This window comes from Mirounga leonina, unplaced genomic scaffold (genome assembly GCF_011800145.1).
Source record: "Mirounga leonina isolate KUSES-001 unplaced genomic scaffold, KU_Mleo_1.0 Mir_95, whole genome shotgun sequence".
In the NCBI taxonomy this organism is placed as follows: Eukaryota; Metazoa; Chordata; class Mammalia; order Carnivora; family Phocidae; genus Mirounga; species Mirounga leonina.
Genome location: NW_023270865.1, coordinates 8,493,186 through 8,513,431, shown reverse-complemented (window position 1 = coordinate 8,513,431; position 20,246 = coordinate 8,493,186). Strand labels below are relative to the sequence as shown.

General features: G+C 38.7%; 1 protein-coding gene across 2 annotated transcripts in view; it reads left to right on the top strand.

Moving 5' to 3' along the window:
• CTNND2 (catenin delta 2) overlaps positions 1–20,246 on the top strand; it is an 893,404-nt gene that overhangs the window by 675,545 nt on the left and 197,613 nt on the right. For both annotated transcript variants that reach the window (XM_034998887.1, XM_034998886.1), the window contains exon 11: positions 6,808–7,021. In XM_034998887.1, coding sequence (XP_034854778.1) covers positions 6,808–7,021 — 214 coding nt within the window. The remainder of the gene's footprint in view (positions 1–6,807; positions 7,022–20,246) is intronic.

Here is a 20,246-nt window from a genome sequence, read left to right as displayed (position 1 = left end):
TGTCTCATCAGTACAACAATGAAACTTTTGGGGGTAATGTATGTGGGCTTCTTATGTGCACATTCTAAGATACTTTAATAATTTCCAAATAGCAAAGTCATGTATCTGCCTTACAGGGTTTGCATTTTCAGAATTGATGTGTTTATCTAAAATTCTCTTTGAGATGCTGAGCAATATATGAATTTAGCTTTGTCATTCACAAATATGTTGATTGAGTTCAATCTGGAACATAGTAAGGGAGACTCTTATTGCAGGCATTCTCTGTGATTGCCGCTACTTTGTGATGTTGTATTCCGTATCTACAAGGACAGCACAAACATTATGTCAGATAATAGAAACCATTAGACTTCTTTGGAACACGGTGAGTGTGTCTGAGTGGGGTCTTCGGAAAAGGAATGTGTAGAATCGCTTGAAATTCTTTCTTGTTAAAAAAAGCAAAAGTGGGGGCCTTACCTGGGTGCTCTTGAAAAGGAGTGTTGAAGCTTACCTTTGGCACCCAGCAGTTCTGAGAACCGAGTTGAGATGCAAGGTGTCGGCCTCGGCCTCTGGATGGAAGGTTCTGAGGCTCTTTGGCCTCTATGCCGGCTTCATCGGTGGGCAGCAAGATTGTCAATGTTCATCCATGTAGACTGACTGTGGTTCATTCTGGGACAGGGAGATGTCTAGAAGAGTTCACTGTTCGTGATCAGTTAGCAAAAGAGGGGATAGAAAGGGCCAAGGACTATGGGAAATGTAATGTTTGTGGTGTTTCAGGTAACTTGTTTTTTTTTTAAAGTGTCCCATAAAATGCATCACTGTGTGGAATCATGATTCACATTCAGACTAAAATAAAGGTCTTTCCCCCCTCTTTCCTTTATTTCTTTAAAGAATGGGATCATGAGGGTGATGAGAAGTGGAAATGTCGAATTGCTATAAAATAGATCATTTCGGAGATTTTCATCAGAAATGGTTTTCTTTAACCAGGGTTACGGCCAAGAACCTATTACCAATCCATAACCTAATACAATATCAGCTACTTCTCTAAAATTGAGGATAGTAAAAAAAGAAAAATGTCCAGAATCACCCTTCAAGATGATCATGTTGTTATAGGTATAGGCAGATGCCTTGGTGATGGTCCTGGATGCCGCCTGAGGACATGTTGAACGGGGCGGGAGCTGGGTTTGGAAATATGTACAAGGTGACAAAGATCTCGAATGTGGGGGTCTTTTACACTGGGAAGAAAAGGGAAATCAAACAACAGTAATAATGTATTCGCAGACTTGTTCATCTTTTCCATATGTTCAAAAACCAAGTAGCTTTCTGCTAGACACAGATGGACATGAAGCCGGAACTCCTACATCAGGGCACAGGACTAGCACCTGGGAAATCTGCGTGAGACTAGAACCTCTGCAGTCGTTCAGTTTATTACCGGTTAGATCTTTTGTTACTGGTTGCATCATTTGCTACAAGTTGCATTTTTAAATCTGTTCATTAGAAGCTAATTTGTTAAATCAAAACATGGTCTTTCTCTCTTTTTGCTTAATAATTCTCTCTATATTTCAGAAAAGGATTTTCTTTTTTTTTCTAATTAGTATCACCTCAAAACTATTTTTCAGTGCCTTTTTTTGATCAATTAATTTACCATAACAAGAAAAACCACTGCACTTCCGTTCTTTTTAAAAATACAGATTAATTAATTCCTGTACTTCCTTGGAAATATATCTAGCAAAATATGTCATGGGTACAATATTGATGCAGCACCCTTTGATATTTTTTAAATGACTACAGTTCATTCTAGAATAAATATGTTCCTTATTTAATCTCATTAGTTATACACCTAGATGAGGTTAATGATCTATTAGATAATAAACAGTCTACACACTAAACAAAATTTATAAAGCTATAACTCTGAATTGTATACCTTTCACTGACTCTATCATATGTTACATATCATGCTCTTACTAAGTTAATTCATATATTGACCAGGCAATAAGTCAACTAAGAATATCCTTTAACAAGTTAATACAGTGGTATTTCCTTGACAGATAATATTTGTTGAGCTCTTTGTTAAATAATTCACATTTGAAGTTTCATTGACTCCTGAAAACAACCCCATGAGACAGGTTCACATTTTCTTTGTGTTTTACAGACATTTAAGTAACTTGCCTCAAGAGACACAGGTTTAAGAGAGGGAGAATGATTTGGACCTTGCTGCTCCAGCCTCATAGCTAGGACCCCCTCCGAACACTGCAATACCCTTGCTCTCTAACACATAATTTAAAAAGAAACATAATCCATCTTGGTTCACCTATGGAATGGAGAAAGTAGATCATTTTGGACAACTATAGAGATAAATTTTCTCTCAAAATTCTCAAAAATAATTTTTTTTAAGATTTTATTTATTTATTCATGAGAGACAGAGAGAAACAGAGGGAGAAGCAGGCTCCCAAGGAGCGGGAAGCCCGATGCGGGACTCGATCCCAGGACCCTGGGATCATGACCAGAGCCGAAGGCAGACGCTTAACCATCTGAGCCACCCAGGCGCCCTCAAAAATAATTTCTACCTTAAGACTAAAAAAGACTTTAGCCTTTATCAGTTGTACCTCTGGGTTGCTCAGAGGCAACTACAGATACCCACATCAATTCAAACTATCTGAAAACACTGACTGCTTAACTGGCTTTACTCTAAGGGTCAGGGATGGAATTCAGTGAGGTAAAATATGTATTTTACAAACTGTGATAACTTTGTAGTTTCTGCATTAAAATGGAAAAGTGAGTTTCAGTTACCCCTGGTTCAGCCTCTGGCTTCACATCCACAAACTTTGCATCTTCCAGTAGCTTCTTAAGCAGAGAAAATTACGTAATTTTTAAACATCAGTAGGGAATAGAAAACAACTATATCTATTTTTTATTGTTTAAACTAATACCATTGAAAAATAACAGTTAATTAAGAATTTACTAAAATCATTGAGTCCAAGCTTTTAGTCAGCTTTCTGTGAACCATTTTGCAGACACTGTGAGTTGATTGCTTACAAATATGTAAAGTGAGAGGAGGTGTGCTGTATATTATTAATCCTGCAGTCCATTATTAAAATTTACAGATGCAGCTTAGTTTCTCTTAGCACTAACCAGAAGCCCAAAGACATATCCACTTTGCTTAAAACCAAGTAGATCCTTGAGAGGTATGGAAATGTTTACCCAGGTCCTTAGCTATTTAAGGATCTTATTTAATCACCAATAGGTTAAAAAGAAGGCTACTCCAGCCTCTTCCTTCTTCCCCCGCTCAGTTCCAAATTCCTACTCATTTCAGATGCACAGTAGCTGGGCAATCTTTTATTGCCAAGAACACCTGTAGCCCTTGCCCTCAGCATCTCACTATCCTTAAAGCAACTTTTCCTAGCATTTCTCTAAATGAAAATAGGTACCCCCAAGAGGAATTCTATTCCCTGGTAAAGTGCTCTGTAACCCACTATCCATCATCATCATTATCATTTTATGAAGACTGCCATGAGCTCGCAAACACTGCTGTAATTAGATGTGTTCTAAATTATTCATTGATGTTGATATCAATTTAATGATAATAGCTAATTCATTGGTAAATATATTTTATTCTTAATGCAGATAATGTTAAGAGTAATAAGTTCACTAAGTGGCAAGGCCCCCCCCCTTTTTTTTTGCAACAGGTGATATTGTATTACCTGCATTTTTTCTTGTGCTTAATTTAATTGCCTATCCATTTGTTTCCAGATTTAAAAGGCTTATATGTATTCTGCCTTGTAATGAAACGACAAAGAAGAAAACCATTGTATCTTACTCTTGAATGATTTTTAGATACTTTTACTTCCAGAGTTTAAATTGTGAAAACAGTAGGTTACTGTATGGCAAAGGTGTGGAGGCAATTTTCACTCTCTCCTGATAACAAACTGGGTGAGCTTCACTGATTCTGTGCACATGCATCCCAACCTTCATCCCCAAAAGACTGTCGGTGTCAAGTTGAAGAATGCCCTCTCTCTAAACGACCTGAAAGCACAGGCAGAAGGGCATCGTTTTGCTTTGTTTGATTGGTTGATCTTTTTATTTCTCCTGCTGTGGGGTTCATCAGCCTCCATCTTCCTTACTTCTTGGGGACTACTCTCTCAATCTAGATACCTGAAGTTTAGAGCAAAACATACAAATAAATGTGAGCTATTGACATAGGAACAACTGACTAAAGTGGACCATCTATCAAAGAATCATTTAGTTAGTGAATTTATGGTTGTCTACTCAAGTTATGTATGAAAAGACGTTTCCAGTCATTCCTTGAGTCTGTCAAGTTCAGGAAAGTAGCAGATCGGAAATTTGTTCATTCCAGATCTAATTCAAGCTATTGTTTTCCCTATCTGTATTTCAACATCGATGGCTTTTATTCAGTCATTGGTATTAATGTAAGTAAATCTGAATCACAAGTCAGTTTTAAAAGGGAAGGCAACACAATGAAATACCACTATAAACTATTAGAATGGCCAAAATAATAAAAAAAAAAAACAATAACAGTAAATGCTGGCAATGATATGTAGCAACAAGAACTCTCATCCGTTTCTGATAGGAATGAAAAATGGTACAACCTCTGTGGAAGACTATTTGGCAGTTTCTTACAAAACTAAACATACTCTTACTATACAATCCAGTAATTGTGCTCCTTGGTATTGACCCAAAGGATTTGAAAACTTATGTCTATACAAAAACATACAAATGATTATGGATAGCAGCTTTATTCATAATTGCCAAAACTTGGAAGCAACCATGCTGTCCTTTAGTAGATGAGTGGATATATAAAGTGTACTACATCCACACAATGGAATATTATTCATTGCTAAAAAGAAATGAGCTATCACGCCATGAAAAGACATGAGGAAATCTTAAATGCATATTACTAGGTGAAAGAAGGCAACCTGTAAAGACTAGATACTATGTGATTCTAACTCTGTGATATTCTGGAAAAGGCAAACCATGGAGAAAAGAAAAAGATCAGTGGTTTCCAGAGGTTAGGGGAAGGAGGGGATGAATAGGAGGGCACAGAGCATTTTAGGGCAGTGGAATTATTCTGTAGGATACTAGATACTATAATCGTGGATACGTGTCATTATACATTTCCAAGACCCAAAGAATGCACAACACGGAGAGTGAACTAGACTGTAGACTGTGGACTTGGGGTGATTATGACATGTCATTGGAGGTTCATCATTTGTAACCAAAGTACCACTCAGTACATGTGATAATGGGGGAGGCTGTGTACGTGTGGGGGCAAGTGGAACCTGGGAACTCTCTGTACTTTTTGCACAGTTTTGCTATGAATGTAAAACTGCTCTAAAAATAATGTCTTTTGAAGTAGTAAAAATAATAGGGAGAAGGGAAAAGGAAACTAACATGACAACCAACCACACTATTCTTCCATTCGTCTGATATTTACTAACTTATTACCATAGGGCAGATGTTCTTCTTGTGTGTTTTATTTTATTCTATTTTACATATATTTAGATCTGATATTATATGGCATTTGATTAGTACTGTTTTAATAAATACTAAACACAGACTTTTGAAGAACTGTGCATGAAGATGATGAAGGGAGAAAGGGGAGAGGGTGAACTGGCCTGGAATGATAGCATGTGAGCTAGAATACGGGCCCCACCTGCTGGGCATGGAGTGCCCAATGGGGAGCATAAATGGAAAAGAGATTGTTGGCGGGTTAGTGGGAGAGGCAATAAAGGGGTCATTTCAAAGAAAAGAGTTTCCCCTGATCATTTTTCAAAAAGAAGTTGTACTTTATTAATGTTTAACATAGGTTTGTTTGGAGTCTTATAGGAGTTTAGGGTTGGATATAAGAAGAAACAAGAAGAACTGGGTGCAGGGAGAAGTTAATGGGAGGCAGGATCCAGGAGAAAAGCGAAGCAGGGAGTGGAGTGCGGAGGACAGCACCCGGACCCGTCCGCAGCAACCCACAGCGCCCGAAGTCCTGCCATGGATAGAGACCCCGCAAGGGAACTGAGAGTCCACCTCTCACCTTCCCTCCTGGTCCTTTTGGGATGACGGGTTTAGCAGGAGGAGGCAGAACCAATGGCCATCACATTTCACATCTATGAACTCAAGTCTCACTAATGTTTGGCTTTAGGATTCCCAAATTCTTAGATCAAATTCAACCCAAGAAGACAAAAGTTTTTTTTTATATATGATCCAATGATGCCCCCAAAATAAGAGCAAAAGAAAAAGGCTTATCAGCTTAGTTGTGTTTCTCTAAATAGATTAAAATAAACTTGAGATTTCATTATAAATTTAGATATATGGCATTAATTAGGGTCACACTGCAAACACTGTGTTCACATTGTACTATTAAGAATTGATACTGCATTTGTTCTGAATTCATTTTTCTTTAATGCTTTGAAACAATATTTTAATAGCTTAATGCATTAAGTTGTATGAATGGGAAAATAAGTTATAAATTAGGAATACTAATTGTAATCTACAATATAGCTAAATATATAGGTACAGATAAGATGGATAGATTAGATAGATTGGAGAAGTATCCAAGACCTCCCTTATGAGTAAAAATCAGCTTTCCAAAATCTACAACTTGAAAGAAGGTATGTTAGAAATGTTATCAGTAGGATATGAAAGCAAGTAAAGGCAATCAAATCTAAGGAGAACACTGGTTTGTTTTCTTTTTTCCTTTGTGTGCTCTAAGTCAGTTCAGTCACATTAATTTTAGCAATTGCTCCATAAGAAAAACCCATTTTGGTCTACATAGTGAAAGCTTACTCTCTAAGGCAAAAGTTGTGCCCTGTGTTCTTGCAGATAAGGAGACAAGGAGGCATCCAGCTCCTGGTGGACCTGCTGGATCATCGGATGACGGAAGTCCACCGTAGTGCCTGTGGAGCATTGAGAAACCTGGTGTATGGGAAGGCCAACGATGATAACAAAATTGCCCTGAAAAACTGCGGTGGCATCCCAGCGCTGGTGAGGTTACTCCGCAAGACCACCGACCTGGAGATCCGGGAGCTGGTCACAGGTTAGAATCCTTATTAACAGCACACCTGCCTCCCAAGATAAAGTCTCCATGAGCCAGCACGGTAGCAAACATGCTAACCAAGGATGGTGGGTGCGGGGCATCTCAGGGGGCTGATAACATGGACAGTCCCGATACGCATGAGCTGAACAAGCGAATTAAAGGGTATCTAATTTAACACCTGTGGACTGACCAAATGAGATCATTAGAATCCAGCAAACATAACCCTTCTAAAATTCTATGACCCAATTTCAGTTTTGTCACTTGATTTAGAAGTAGCTCAGCATCTTACAACATCCACAGGTGATCATTCAAATGGCATTAAATAAGTATTCGTAAAAGGACAAGATATATGAATTGTTATTAATAAGGTATATATTTTGGTTTATAATGTGATGAAGAACAGAGATCTCATTGTACTTCACAGTTAATTTCTTGAAAAAAATATTTATGCCTATTAAAAGTCCCTAGGTTGTAGGATTACATATTAGGGGATTTCTTTTACATATATTTATGTATTTATATATTGTATATTAACATATATATTATGTGCATATATAATATATTTACATATATGTTTATATTATATTTTTACATATTTACATATAAGGAGTTTCTCAAACGTGAACATGAGAGCAAGCCTTTCTGTGAACACAGAACTTTTGAGTTTTGTAAAGTAGGGGTCACTAGCGTTGCCCCTCATAGCGCCATGAGGATTTGATGAATGAGAACATCTAAGCATTTAGCAGTACCTTCCTCGGCGTATGTGTGAACATAGGAATAACGTGTAAACATTAGCTCTCGCTCTTGCCTCTCATCTTCTAAATGTGCAGTTTTAATTGCTGGAGTGCTAACAATGTAAGTGGCCTCAGGATGGGCTCTCAGAGTACTCTTCTTGATTATCCACATTGTTGTTTTAGGTGATATTTGGTTTTTCATTCATCAAAGTTCCCCTCTAAATGTTCGGCAAATGGATTGCAAGGTTGATTCTCAAAAAAGGATCTCTTAATTCTCTGTGATGCCACTGATCTTCTGTCTTGATTCCATAACTTCCTGGAAGCTACACTCATGAGATATATGTGAACTTGGTTTTTTTTTTAAGAAAATACATTACTCAAGCTGAGAGTCATAAATATTTGTCCAGGCTAAGGTTAAGACTCCCAGCTTCAGCCTGTTTTCTTAAAGGTACACCCTTTAAGGTTATTGTCACATCTCTTTTCCACTCGCAGATAAATTAGACCCCAGTTACTTTTCTTTTTTGCATTTCTCTAAGTGGAGAATTGTCTTTGTAGAAAAAAAAATTAGGTGTTAAGGTTACAGTGCTATTAAAGTGATGTTTTACACCAAACTAATATGGGTCAGTTAAGGTAAAACTATTGTTATGCACATATTATGATGTGTAGGATAGTTTGGGGGGTGAACTAAATAATTGAAAGTATACCCTACCATTATGGTTGGGAAACCCCATCCCTACACTGAGATTGAGAGAGAGGATTCCATATTTATGATGCAAAACAAACATCGTGGTGCTTCTGTGCATCAGGGCCTTGCCATTGGATGCATAAGGCCAACAGAACACCTTCTGCTGTGCACGTTATGCATCCATTTCATGATTTTAAAAGATCTGGATTTTGCTAAAATTTGGATTTGCCCGGACACAAAACCCTCCGGGGTGGCTTATCGCATTGCCAAGGAAACTCGGCCACATGCAAAAGGCTGAGGTGATTGATGGCTTAAACCAGAAGGAAATAGCAGCAGTAGCTCTGTCCCCTGCCCTCATCCACTGCAGCATGCCCATGCCTCTTCTGATACTCACAGCTACTAGGCAGCCCTGCTTCTGACAGATGCTGGATGTCTCGCATGTAATGTACCTGGGCAGCATCAGACATTTCTATGCCTCATTTGGAAACATCAAAGGCAGATGAGAACGTGGAGAAGTTTCCTTTCCTGGCGAAGCTTTGGCTGTGGGAAAGATGGAGTACTTGACATACAGACAGAGTACACATGCCTCTTCTGCTGCTGCTTTGGGGAAGAACAGAAGTTTGTAGCCATTGTCACATCATGGCCCAGTGTTTCTGCATCAGCACGTGCTTGTGGCCAAGACTCATTCCACGTCCCTTCCTGGAAGAAATGCTGACTTCTGTCATGACTCCATCCAAGCCACTGGGGCTGAATGGTTCCAGAATGACAGTGGTTGCTACTTCAGTAGATGTTTTCTGCTGTTCCAGAGTCACGGTCTTATTGTGCAAAGCTGCACTCCGGGCATGAATTTTAAGTTTTTCAAAGAAACACATGTTGTTAAAACATTTCGATGGGTTGAAGCTCATGGTTTCTGGAGTTGCCATTGTGGATACTGTTGAAACACGATCAGCACCTTAGCCAAGCTACCGCCCTAGAAAGGGAAATCAGAAGCAACCACGTACTAGAACATTCCAGCGTGGAAGGAGTTGCTGCTGCAGGCCATTCTGTAGCAATAAAGCCTTCTAAACTCCTGTGCTGGCAGAAATCTGAGGGTGCCTGGAAACTGGCAAGGTTCTGCTAACTTCTATGTAAACATAGCCTGAAAGATCCAGATCGAGCCAGCGCTGACTACCCTGCCTGAGCAAAAGTAAAATGAGGCAAATGAATTCACCTCAAAGAGCCGTAGAGGGTCATGTTCGTCTTCAGCACCAGCCCAGCCCTCCTCTGCCGGAGTGAGCTATGAAAGCTTAGATTCTGTTGGCTCCTGGGGAGCTCTGGAATTCCAGTATTTTAGTACAGCTAACTGATTTAACCTCAAGGACATCAAATCCCCCATTTGTCTTATCTGTCATTCTCTTTCCGCTCCTCCTCTGAGACTCTTGTCTCCCCCCAAGCCTGGTAAACTCTTTGCTACACTAAGCTCACACTCTCCATTCATCCTTCATCGTTCATTTTTCAAGTGCTTTGGCATTTCTGTGGGTGTCAGGTGTGTGCTAATCCTTGGACATCTGCACGTGCAGGGTTGACGTTCAGCGGACCCACATGATGCTTCCACCAGAGCCCACTGGGATGCTCAGCGGCTCTGTTTGGAATTGCCCCACCCGTGCCTTGCTGTCTGCTAAATATGGAAAAGGGTGTTGCTGACAAATGTGTCTACGTTTTAGAAACTTAATTAGATGAGCACCAAGGCTCATGATGGCTCTGGAGGATGGAGTGGTAAGGGTAAAAAGCCTCTCTTCACTGCTATAGTCACATTGTCACAAGGACCCTCCTCAAAGCTTTTTTGGAATTAGGTGAGATATGCAGGCATGAATTAATAAAACAGTGATTTAAATGAAACAACTATGCCCTTTACTTCTGTTGTAATTCTGCAGCAGACCTAATAGAAAGTCCAGCAAGGACTAAGGACTCGATACGTGACAGAGCCCCATCAGTACCAGGGAGCTTTCTCTCCTGTATTCTCCTCCCTGAATGTTAATTAGCAAATGCATGAAAACCAATGTGTATTAAAAATCTATATGTATAGGGGAAGGGAGGGTGAAGTACCCTTTGAATTCCTCTTTTAGATATTTACAAATTAAGATGTCTTGTAAACAGATATCGAAAAGAACAATGTCAGTGATTTTTAAAAAATAATAAAGCATGTTTCTAAACAAGATTTTAGATTAGACCTAGGCTATATAACCAGAAGGATGTAGAACACCAAATTATAACAATAAAAGACTAAAAGAAAGAAATGTTCTTGCAGAGCTTTAAATTATTTACTGAGTATTCCTTGGCAAACTGTTTGAACAATAATAAAATGTTAAAAGTGAGCTATTTACATGCATTTACATTCAACACATAAGCATGCATGCTTAAAAAAATCTGCCTGTTTGCACTGCAATATCTGTTCACAGCAGAATATATTTTGCTTCTGCCTGTTAGGCCTTGCAATAAATACTTTTCTTCCTATGCAATAATTACTATGAAATGATGATCAGAATTTTATTTAAATCCAGTTGAAGCTATTATATGCTAGCCATTACGTGAAATATCCTAAGCAAATAAACTTCTGTTACAAATGTTGCATGTCCTTTGGGCTTGACTAATATAATTTTTCTCTCTCTAAATATGAAAATGATCAACCTAAGTTTGAAATCCCAACTAAAGATTTCAGAATGCTTTACAAATCATAATAAACCAGTTTTTATTAAGCCATACAACTTAATAAATAACTTTTATTTCTGTTGAAAGCGAGTGTCCTTAAGAGTTCCGATTCTCCAAGAGCAGGGTATAGTCTTGCAGCTTGTGTTTCAAATACCAGATAGTCTTTCTTTTTAATTAAAGAGACAGGCCTCAGTTTAGCTATTTTTACTTACTAGCATTATGTCCGTTGATTTAATGCCCAGTCCGTTATACGTTGAATTACGTGCCCCCCAAATTCCTATGTTGAAGCCCTAACCCATAGCCCCTCAAAACGTGACTCAGATGTAATTAGTTAAGTTAGGATATTAGAGTACAGTCGGCTGTTAATCTGATATAGCTGGTGTCCTTACGAAAAGAAGAAATCTAGACACAGATACACACAGGGAGAAGGCCACGTGAACATGAAGGCAGAGATGGGGTGATGCTTCCTCGAGGCAAAGAATGCCACAGTTTGCCCGAAAACACCAGAAGCCAGGAAAGAGGCTGGGAGCAGGTTCTCTTCACAGCCTTGGGAGGAACCAACCCTGGTGACATCTTGATCTTTGACTTCCAGCCTCCAGAACCATGATAGTAAGTTTCTGTTGTTTTGGCCACTTAATTGGTGGTACTTTATTATGGCAGCCCTAGGAAACTAATACATACCCAGATCCAGGAGGTCCTTCATTTTTTCCCAAATGGGCGCAAACACATTTGTTTGTCAAGGAAATAAAGCAATGCAGATAAATGTAGAACCATGAGGACTTAATAGTGTTGCTTAATCAGTTGGCCTGATTTCTTAATGCATCTTTTTAAAGCATTTACTTGTGAACGATTGGAAGTGGCAAAGATGATAATTAAATGCATTTTAATATTTTCAATCGAAGTAATGGCTATAAACGGTCAAAAATGAAATTGTATAAAGATGCTCATAATGAAAACAACAGTCCCCTGCCTCATCTGTCCTCTGGTATTAGATACTCCAGTCCCTCAGAGGCTTTCAGTCTCAGCTTTTGCTTTGTTTTTTTGTTTTGTTTTGTTTTCTCGTTGTTATTCCATGTCTTTAAATAATATGCTTATTTCACTCTATGTAATCAGTTATCATAGGCTTTTCATATTGACTTTCTACTATGAGGGAGAAGGATTTTTCACATTTTCACGACTCATGCCTTCTCTTTTCCAAAATGATGGGATCTTTATCCTTGGCTCCTCAGCAAATGCATCGGTAACTTCAAAGTTAAGCTTCTGTCTTTTCCATCTAATAAAAACATTATCTCATCATCCATTTTATAAGATAAGAATATTAGTGCTCTAGCAGGGCGCCTGGGTGGCTCAGTTGGTTAAGCGACTGCCTTCGGCTCAGGTCATGATCCTGGAGTCCCGGGATCGAGTACCGCATCGGGCTCCTTGCTCATCGAGGAGTCTGCTTCTCCCTCTGACCCTCTCCCCCTCATGCTCTCTCTCTCTCAAATAAATAAAAATAAAATCTTTAAAAAAAAAAAATATTAGTGCTCTATGTCTTCACCCTTCTTCACAACGTCTGTCATCATACTTGACTTTTACATTGTCAAGGTTGAATATATTTGCAATCTATTCTGTAACCAGAGTCGGTCTTCCAAGGTTTTCTATAGCTCGATTCAAAAGTTGAAAGCCAGAAAGTAGCCTTTGCATTATGATAGAAGAGTAGACCCATGTGGTCACCCAGCCATCAGATTTCTTTCCCAGTGGGTCCAAAGTGATGATCCTTGTCAAAGAAGTCATTTCTAGGATCATATCTAACAGATCCTTCATCATCTACAATGCCCACCAATTCAATTTTGTCTGTGATTTTGATCATCAGTTCCCTGGTTTTCCAGAAATCTCATGAGCAGAATCCTCTATTTTGGGGGCAGAATTTGATGATTTCTCTCTAGAACTTCTGTATTGTTCTCCAGGGTTGGGACATCTGTCTCCTAGATCCCAGGCTGTCCTCTCTCTTGGTTTATTCTCTTATAAGTTTCAAATATTAAGTAATTAACTAAGGTGTTTAGGAGATGAAATTCTGAATATGTCAGTATTAAATCCTCATACATGATTGATATTTATTAGATATGGTTGGATAGACATTATTTTTCTTGGGAATATTTTCTGTAACTTAATTTTATCCCTGATACATAAAAGTCTGTGATGAGATACCTAGGTTTGCGCTTTTTAAAAATTCATTGGAATTAGACATTTCCATCTTAAAGAGTCATGACCTTCAGTGCCAGAAAACTCGTTTGTTTTTTTTTTAATTCGTTCATTTTCTCTATCCTCTCTTTTTAGAATTGTTGGTGGTCAGATTTTGAACCGCTTGGACTTTCCCTCTCTCTTATATTTTCATGTATTATTTGGAGCCCTTTGTCTTTTTATCATGAGAGATTTCTCCAGTATCCAAAATTTCTCTCAACCTATTGATGGGATTTTTGTTTTTTGCAGGGATCTAGGGAGATATTATTATTATTAATATTAATAGTATCATTATTTTAATTCTAAGAACTCTCTTTTGTGTTATTTTTTATAATTTCTATTCTTATTTTATGAATATAAACTTTTCTTGCATCTCTCTAAGGATATTATTTAGAACTAAGGTTTGTTTTCTGTTTTTCAATCGTCTCACCTTTCTCTGGTATCATTTCTTTCTATTTGTTTTTATGGGAGTCTTTCTCATTAATTTTGCAGGCTTACTTTAAATGTGGAGAGACCCTCAGTTTTCTGTTCTTTTTTTTTTTATGAAAGAAGATGTTACTTTAATGAAGGTTTATACACAGTATAGTTTCAAGCAGTTGAGCACATGGCTATTCCCATATGTTTCTACACATAAGTTTACAAAACCGTATATTTTAAGGAACAATACTACTTGAATGACGGTATATACACAATGAACTTTCAAATTATAGAAACAGCCCAAGTGCCCATTGACTAAAGAATGGATAAAGAAGATGTGGCATATATATACAATGGAATATTATTCAGTGATTAAAAAAAGGATGAAATCTCTGCTCATTTTTAAGACAGAAAGAGAGTTTGAGCGCTATGCATATCAGTGAAGCCTATTAACTGAGCTTGGCTTCAGGTGAGCAGGTAGGCATGAGCTGTTGTGATGGGGAGCCCTTCAAGTATCTTGATGAGGAAGAGGACTTTTCTCTAAGACTCAGATATCCACATTAGTGTTTCCATTCTCCCCTAGTGCTGTCAATCTCTCTGGAGAACAGTCTTCTGAGTTGTTTATGTGTCTGACCTATGGGGAGGGGCCAGTAATTTTCTGGCTGCCAGGTGTTCTTTCCACCTGGGTAGGAGTGGAGAATGAGAGGGTGGGCAACTGTTTCTTTTCAATTAATCACCCTTTGGTAGCCCCCCTTCTCATTTCTACATGAGATGCCTGCCTTCTCTGAGCTTATGCCTGCCTTCTCTGAGCTTATGCCTGCCTTCTCTGCCTCTCTGCCTATGCCTGCCTTCTCTGAGCATGAATCTTCCCTAGGTTCCACTAAGACACTCAGCCACCTCCTTGGATCATTGGGATGGAGTCCCCTCTGTATTTATCCTGGGATGTCCTGGCTTCCACTACAACTTCTCCAGCCAACTCACCTCCATCTGTTTTGCATAGTACAGAAATAAAATAAAATGTCTCATCTGCTGGATTGCTCCTTCCATTCTCTTCTTTGTTCCATTATGTTCCCATTAATAATCTCTTGCCTGCATGAATTCTGAACAGTTTCACAGATACCACAAAGTGTAAATATTATTAAGTATGGCCTCTATTACTGTTAGAAGCCAAGTTGGAGGCATTCCTTCAGGTCTGTCAGCCAAGTGAGTTTACTATTTCAAAAGAAGTCTAGGGTGTAACATTAACTAAACACCCTTCATGGAAAGAGACACTGGAACAGAGGGGAAGCGTTTTCCCTACTGGTATCTTCCGCTCTGTTTTCTCTTATCCCTTTTGCTGTGATCACCTAGAAGCATGTCTCATCTCTCCAAAGCAGGAGCTAAGCATTTTGTCAAGGTAGCCTCTCCTCTATCTTCCTGAGCTTTTTGGTGATCACCTGGGACTCCTGGTGAGTGTTTCATATATTAAGAGGTGCTGAAATGGGTCAGGATAGCACACCATTTAAATCAAACTCAGAGTTTAATTCAAATTAACAATCAAAGTTTCAACCCACTGTTACGTTGAAGTCCAAAGACTTTAATGTCAAAGGAATTAAAGCCTAAAAATCAATATCTCTTGCCCTTGTGTGTTAAAGTTCGAAGTTCACAATTCTTAAGTTAACTAAAGTAGGAAAATCATCCTCCCAAGCTTTTCTCTTCTGCATGGCCTCTGCCAGAAGGTTCTCTGTCCCTCTGTCTCTCTTTAGGTAGCCCAGGGCTACCTCATGCTGGAATTGTTGACATACTTTCAGGGTCTCAACAATACATTGTTTCAGTGTCAAATAAAGATTTCTGGGCCCCAGATCTCTAAGATAATAGCCCGGGAATCCATATTTTTAACAAGCCCCTCTGGCCGTGGTCATGATCATGCATGTTGGAGGATCATCACTTTCTTCTCTCTTCAGGCCAACAGTTAACCACAGTGAGCGGCAGAGTGGTGGGGGATGACGAAGCGCAGATATGTTTTGAGAGATGCCAAAATCATTTGTTGCTAATGGTAGCCAAATTACCCAAAAAAAATATCTGGCTCATTTGTCATTTTTGCAAAGTAGAATGAATTTGCAGTTACCTCTTACTTCAGTGTGCTTGCTTGCTCATGGGAGAGAGAGAAAGTGAAGTGACTTCAAACATACCTGCGCTTCCCTCCAATTAAGTTTCAGAGCATGCCCAAACATTGCAAAGGTTCAAAGGCAAGTGTGGCCAGGGGCGTTGTGTTGCGTTGTGTGTATTTGCCTGGATGGAAATGCACGGTGCATTTTACTGGTTAGGTCTGACAATGCATAACTGATTTATGAGTGGCTCCACTTGCGACTCACGAGCTACAAGTTAATTAGAAACACTTTTCCCTAATTATATTTGAGAGTTTGCTCTATTTGCTATACAATTATCACAAAAATTACATTAACTAGTGTTAATGAACACAACATGGAAATCCCCACTGGATCCTGGAGGAAAGGGGAGAATTAAAGAATGTGTGCATCCCCTGCCCAACACCTGGCTTCCTTTTCAACAGATGTTTTTGTTATTCCCAGTGAAATGTTCAAAATAAACTTCCTTCCTGGTTGTCCCTTAGAGGATGAGATCTGGCCTGCCAGGGGAGAAGCTGCAGTTTTGTTCTGCGTGTGCTAACCTAAGTTCTCTTAGTGACTCACTCTCCCGGTGAGCTACCCATCGTGACCGATGGCCTGTTGGCCTTCCAGAAAGCTGTGTGCCGTCATGACCGTGCCCTCCCAAGGGAGTGCTCAGAAGAAGAATCTCTATGACATGATTTCCTAACTCAGGGGACTGTACCACGGAGACCGACACCAGGGAAATAAGGAGGTTGTCCTTCGGAGCTGGCCTTCCTGCCATCTCCTTTCTTTCCTGTGTTTGCCAGTATATGTCTGAGCGACGCTATATGGAGGGTGGAGTGGATGTTACAAAACAGAAAAATGATGTCGACCTGAGCCCTGTCCCCAAGGAGCTGTCAGGCACATGTGAGAGAGAGTACACATGGATAACTGTTCACAAAGTAAGCACTGAGAGAGGGCCGGGAAAGCTTAAAGGAGGAAAGAGGATTCTCAGTCAAGGAGATCAAGAAAGGCTTATGAAGAAATTAATGTTTGTAGTGGGTTTCAAAGATGGACATGAGTTTGGCTTTCAGATAATGAGAGCAAGAGAATAAAACATAGTACTCACAGAACTGCTCCCGTTTCAGGAGAATGAATTCAGGTGTGTCCCTCCTGTGCGTGTGTGGGTAAGCGTGTGCAGTCTTGCACACACACTCCCGCACAAAGTAGGCGCCTTCTGCATATCTGCTGTTGCTAACCCCGGCTTCAGGCAATTCTGGTCTTCTCTCTCCATCCGTATTTGTCTTTTAATCTAATACCCTGAAAGAAGCCAAGCGCCTTTTTAAGGGAAGCAGTCATGGGGATGGTGCTTTATAATTCTCTACACAACTTGATTTGCCTCACACAAACATTACTAGAGGTACTCCCAGGATCACATGCTATTAATTCACCATAGTGAGCAAGAATTAACTTATTGTATAAATGACAGTCATCTGACTTAAAAGTTTGGAAATTTTCTCAACTAATTTTAAAAACGTAGAAACTCAAGCAGAAAGTATTCAGCACTCCACATACAGCAGATCTGTAACAAACACATTTAGTGCTTAAAATAATGATACACATCAGCTCAAAGAGCCACTTGCCCTACACTGCATTTGGTTTCCATACGTGTTGGATCTTTTTTGGTGTGTGTGTGAGAAAATGGATTTTAATTCATAAACTCAATTCCATTTTCAAGTGGCATACCTGCTATGTTCACAAATATATTCTGAAGCCTATCTTTGCAGTTATTTAATTTAAAAAATGAACATGGACTCTAATCTGGTGTCCAGATATATTTAATAGTTAACCACATTCGACATTCATTTAGTATCAGCAGTAAAGAGGCTACTTCTGTTCCTCACATTTTATGTTGAGGTTTTTTTTTTTTAGATTAAAAGACATTGTCTTCTGTATTTTATTTTTCCCTCAAAATTCTTTCCCTCAAAAGTTAGTGAGAGGCAGTAATATGCTCAGAAATCTAAGGCTGGGAAATACTGATTGCAAAGCAGTCAGAAAACACTTCTATTAATAAAAAGAAGTCTTCAATATTAACTGTGGTGGCTTTTGTTTTGCTTTAGTTTTGTTTGTTTGTTTTTTAAAGTGATTTTACAGGCTGGATGGAGGAGATGCTTAATTTTTTTTCAGTTTTGTTATTTTTATTGAAGTATAAATTAACACACCATGTTATATTAGTTTCAAGTGTATAATACATGATCAACATTTCTATGCTTTACTCAATGCTCATCAGAATAAGTGTGCTCTGGATCCCCATCACCTGTTTCACCCATCCCCCACCCGTTTCACCCATCCCCCACCCACCTCCCCTCTGGCAACCACCAGTTTGTTCTCTGTATTTAAGAATCTGTATTTTGTCTCTTTTTTTTCTTTGTTTTGTTTGTTAAATTCCACATATGAGTGAAATCATATTGTATTTGGCTTTCTCTATATGACCTCTTTCACTTAGTGTTATACCTTCTACGTCCATCCATGTTGTTGCAAATGGCAAGATTTCGTTCTTTTTTATGGCTGAGTAATATTTCTGTGTGTGTGTGTGTGTATCACATCTTCTTTATCCATCCATCCATGGCTGGACACTTGGGTTGCTTCCCTATCTTGGCTATTGTAAATAATGATGCAGTAAACCTAGGGGTGCATATATCTTTTTGAATTAGGGTTTTTGTATTCATTGGGTAAATAGCCAGTAGTGGAATTACTGGATTGTATGGTAATTCTATTTTTAATTTTTAAGGAACCTCCATACTGTTTCCCACAGTGGCTGTAGCAGTTTGCATTCCCACCAACAGTGTGAAAGGGTTCCCCTTTCTCTGCACCCTTGCCAACACTTGTTATTTCTTGTCTTTTCGATTCTAGCCATTCTAACATGTGTGAGGTAATATCTCATTATGGTTTTGATTTGCATCTCCCTAATGATTAATGTTGAGCATCTTTTTATTTGTCTGTTGGCCATGTGTATGCCGCCTTCAGAAAAATATCTATTCAGGTCTTTGGCACATTTTTAAATCATTATTTATTTTTGGGGTGTTGATTTTTATAAGCTCTTTACATATATTGGATATTAACCCCTCATCAGATATATCATCTGCAAATATCTTCTCCCATTCAGTAGGTTTCCTTGTTTTGTTGATGGCTTCCTCTGCTGCAGAAAAGCTTTTTATTTGGTGTACTCCCAATAGTTTATTTTTGCTTTTGTTTCCCTTGCCTGAGGAGGCTTATCTAGAAAAATGTTCCTATGGCCAATGTCAGAGAAACTACTGCCTATGTTTTCTTCTAGGAGTTTGATTTTATTTTTGTGTATGGTTTAAGAAAGTGGTTCAATTTCATTCTTTTACATGTAGCTGTCCAGTTTTCCCAGCACAATTTGTTGAAGAGACTGTCTTTTCCCCACTATTGTATCTTGCCTCCTTTGTCATAAATTAATTGACCACATAAGCATGGCTTTATTTGTGGGTTCTCTATTCTGTCCCATTGATCTGTCTGTTTTTGTTCCAGTATCATACTGTTGTAATTACTACAGCTCTGTAGGGTATCTTGAAATCTACTATTGGGATACCTTCAACTTTGTTTTTCTTTCTCAAGATTGCCTTGGTTTTTCGGGATCTTCTGTGGTTTCATACAGATTTTAGGATTATTTGTTCTGGTCCTGTGAAAAATGCTATTGGTCCTTTCACAGGGACTCATTAAATCTGTAGATTGCTTGGGGTAGTGTAAACATTTTAACGATATTGGTTCTTCCAACCCATGAGCATGGAATATCTTTCCACTTGTTTGTGTCATCTTCACTTGCTTTCATTAGTGTTTTATAGCTTTTGGCGTGCAGGTCTTTTACCTCTTTGGTTAAGTTTATTCCTAGGTATTTTATTCTTTTTGGTGCAACTGTACATGGAATTGTTTTCTTAATTTCTCTTTCTGTTACTTCATTATTAGTGTATAGAAATGCAACAGATTTCTATGTATTAATTTTGTATTCTGTGACTTCACTGAATTCATTTATCAGTTCTAGTAGTTTTTTGATGGAGTCTTTAGGGTTTTCTATATATGGTATCATGTCATCTACAAATAGTGAAAGTTTTACTTCTTCTTTACCAGTCCAGATGCCTTTTTCCTCTTTTTCTTATTTGATTGCTATAGTTAGGACTTCAGTACTATGTTGAATAAAAGTGGTGAGAGTGGACATCCTTGTTTTGTTCCTGATCTTAGAGGAAAAGCTCTCGGTTTTTCTCCATTGAGTATGATGTTAGGTGTGGGGTTTTCATATATGGCCTTTACTGTGTTGAGGTATGTTCTCTGTAAACCTCCTTTGTTGAGAGGTTTTTTCATGAATGGATGTT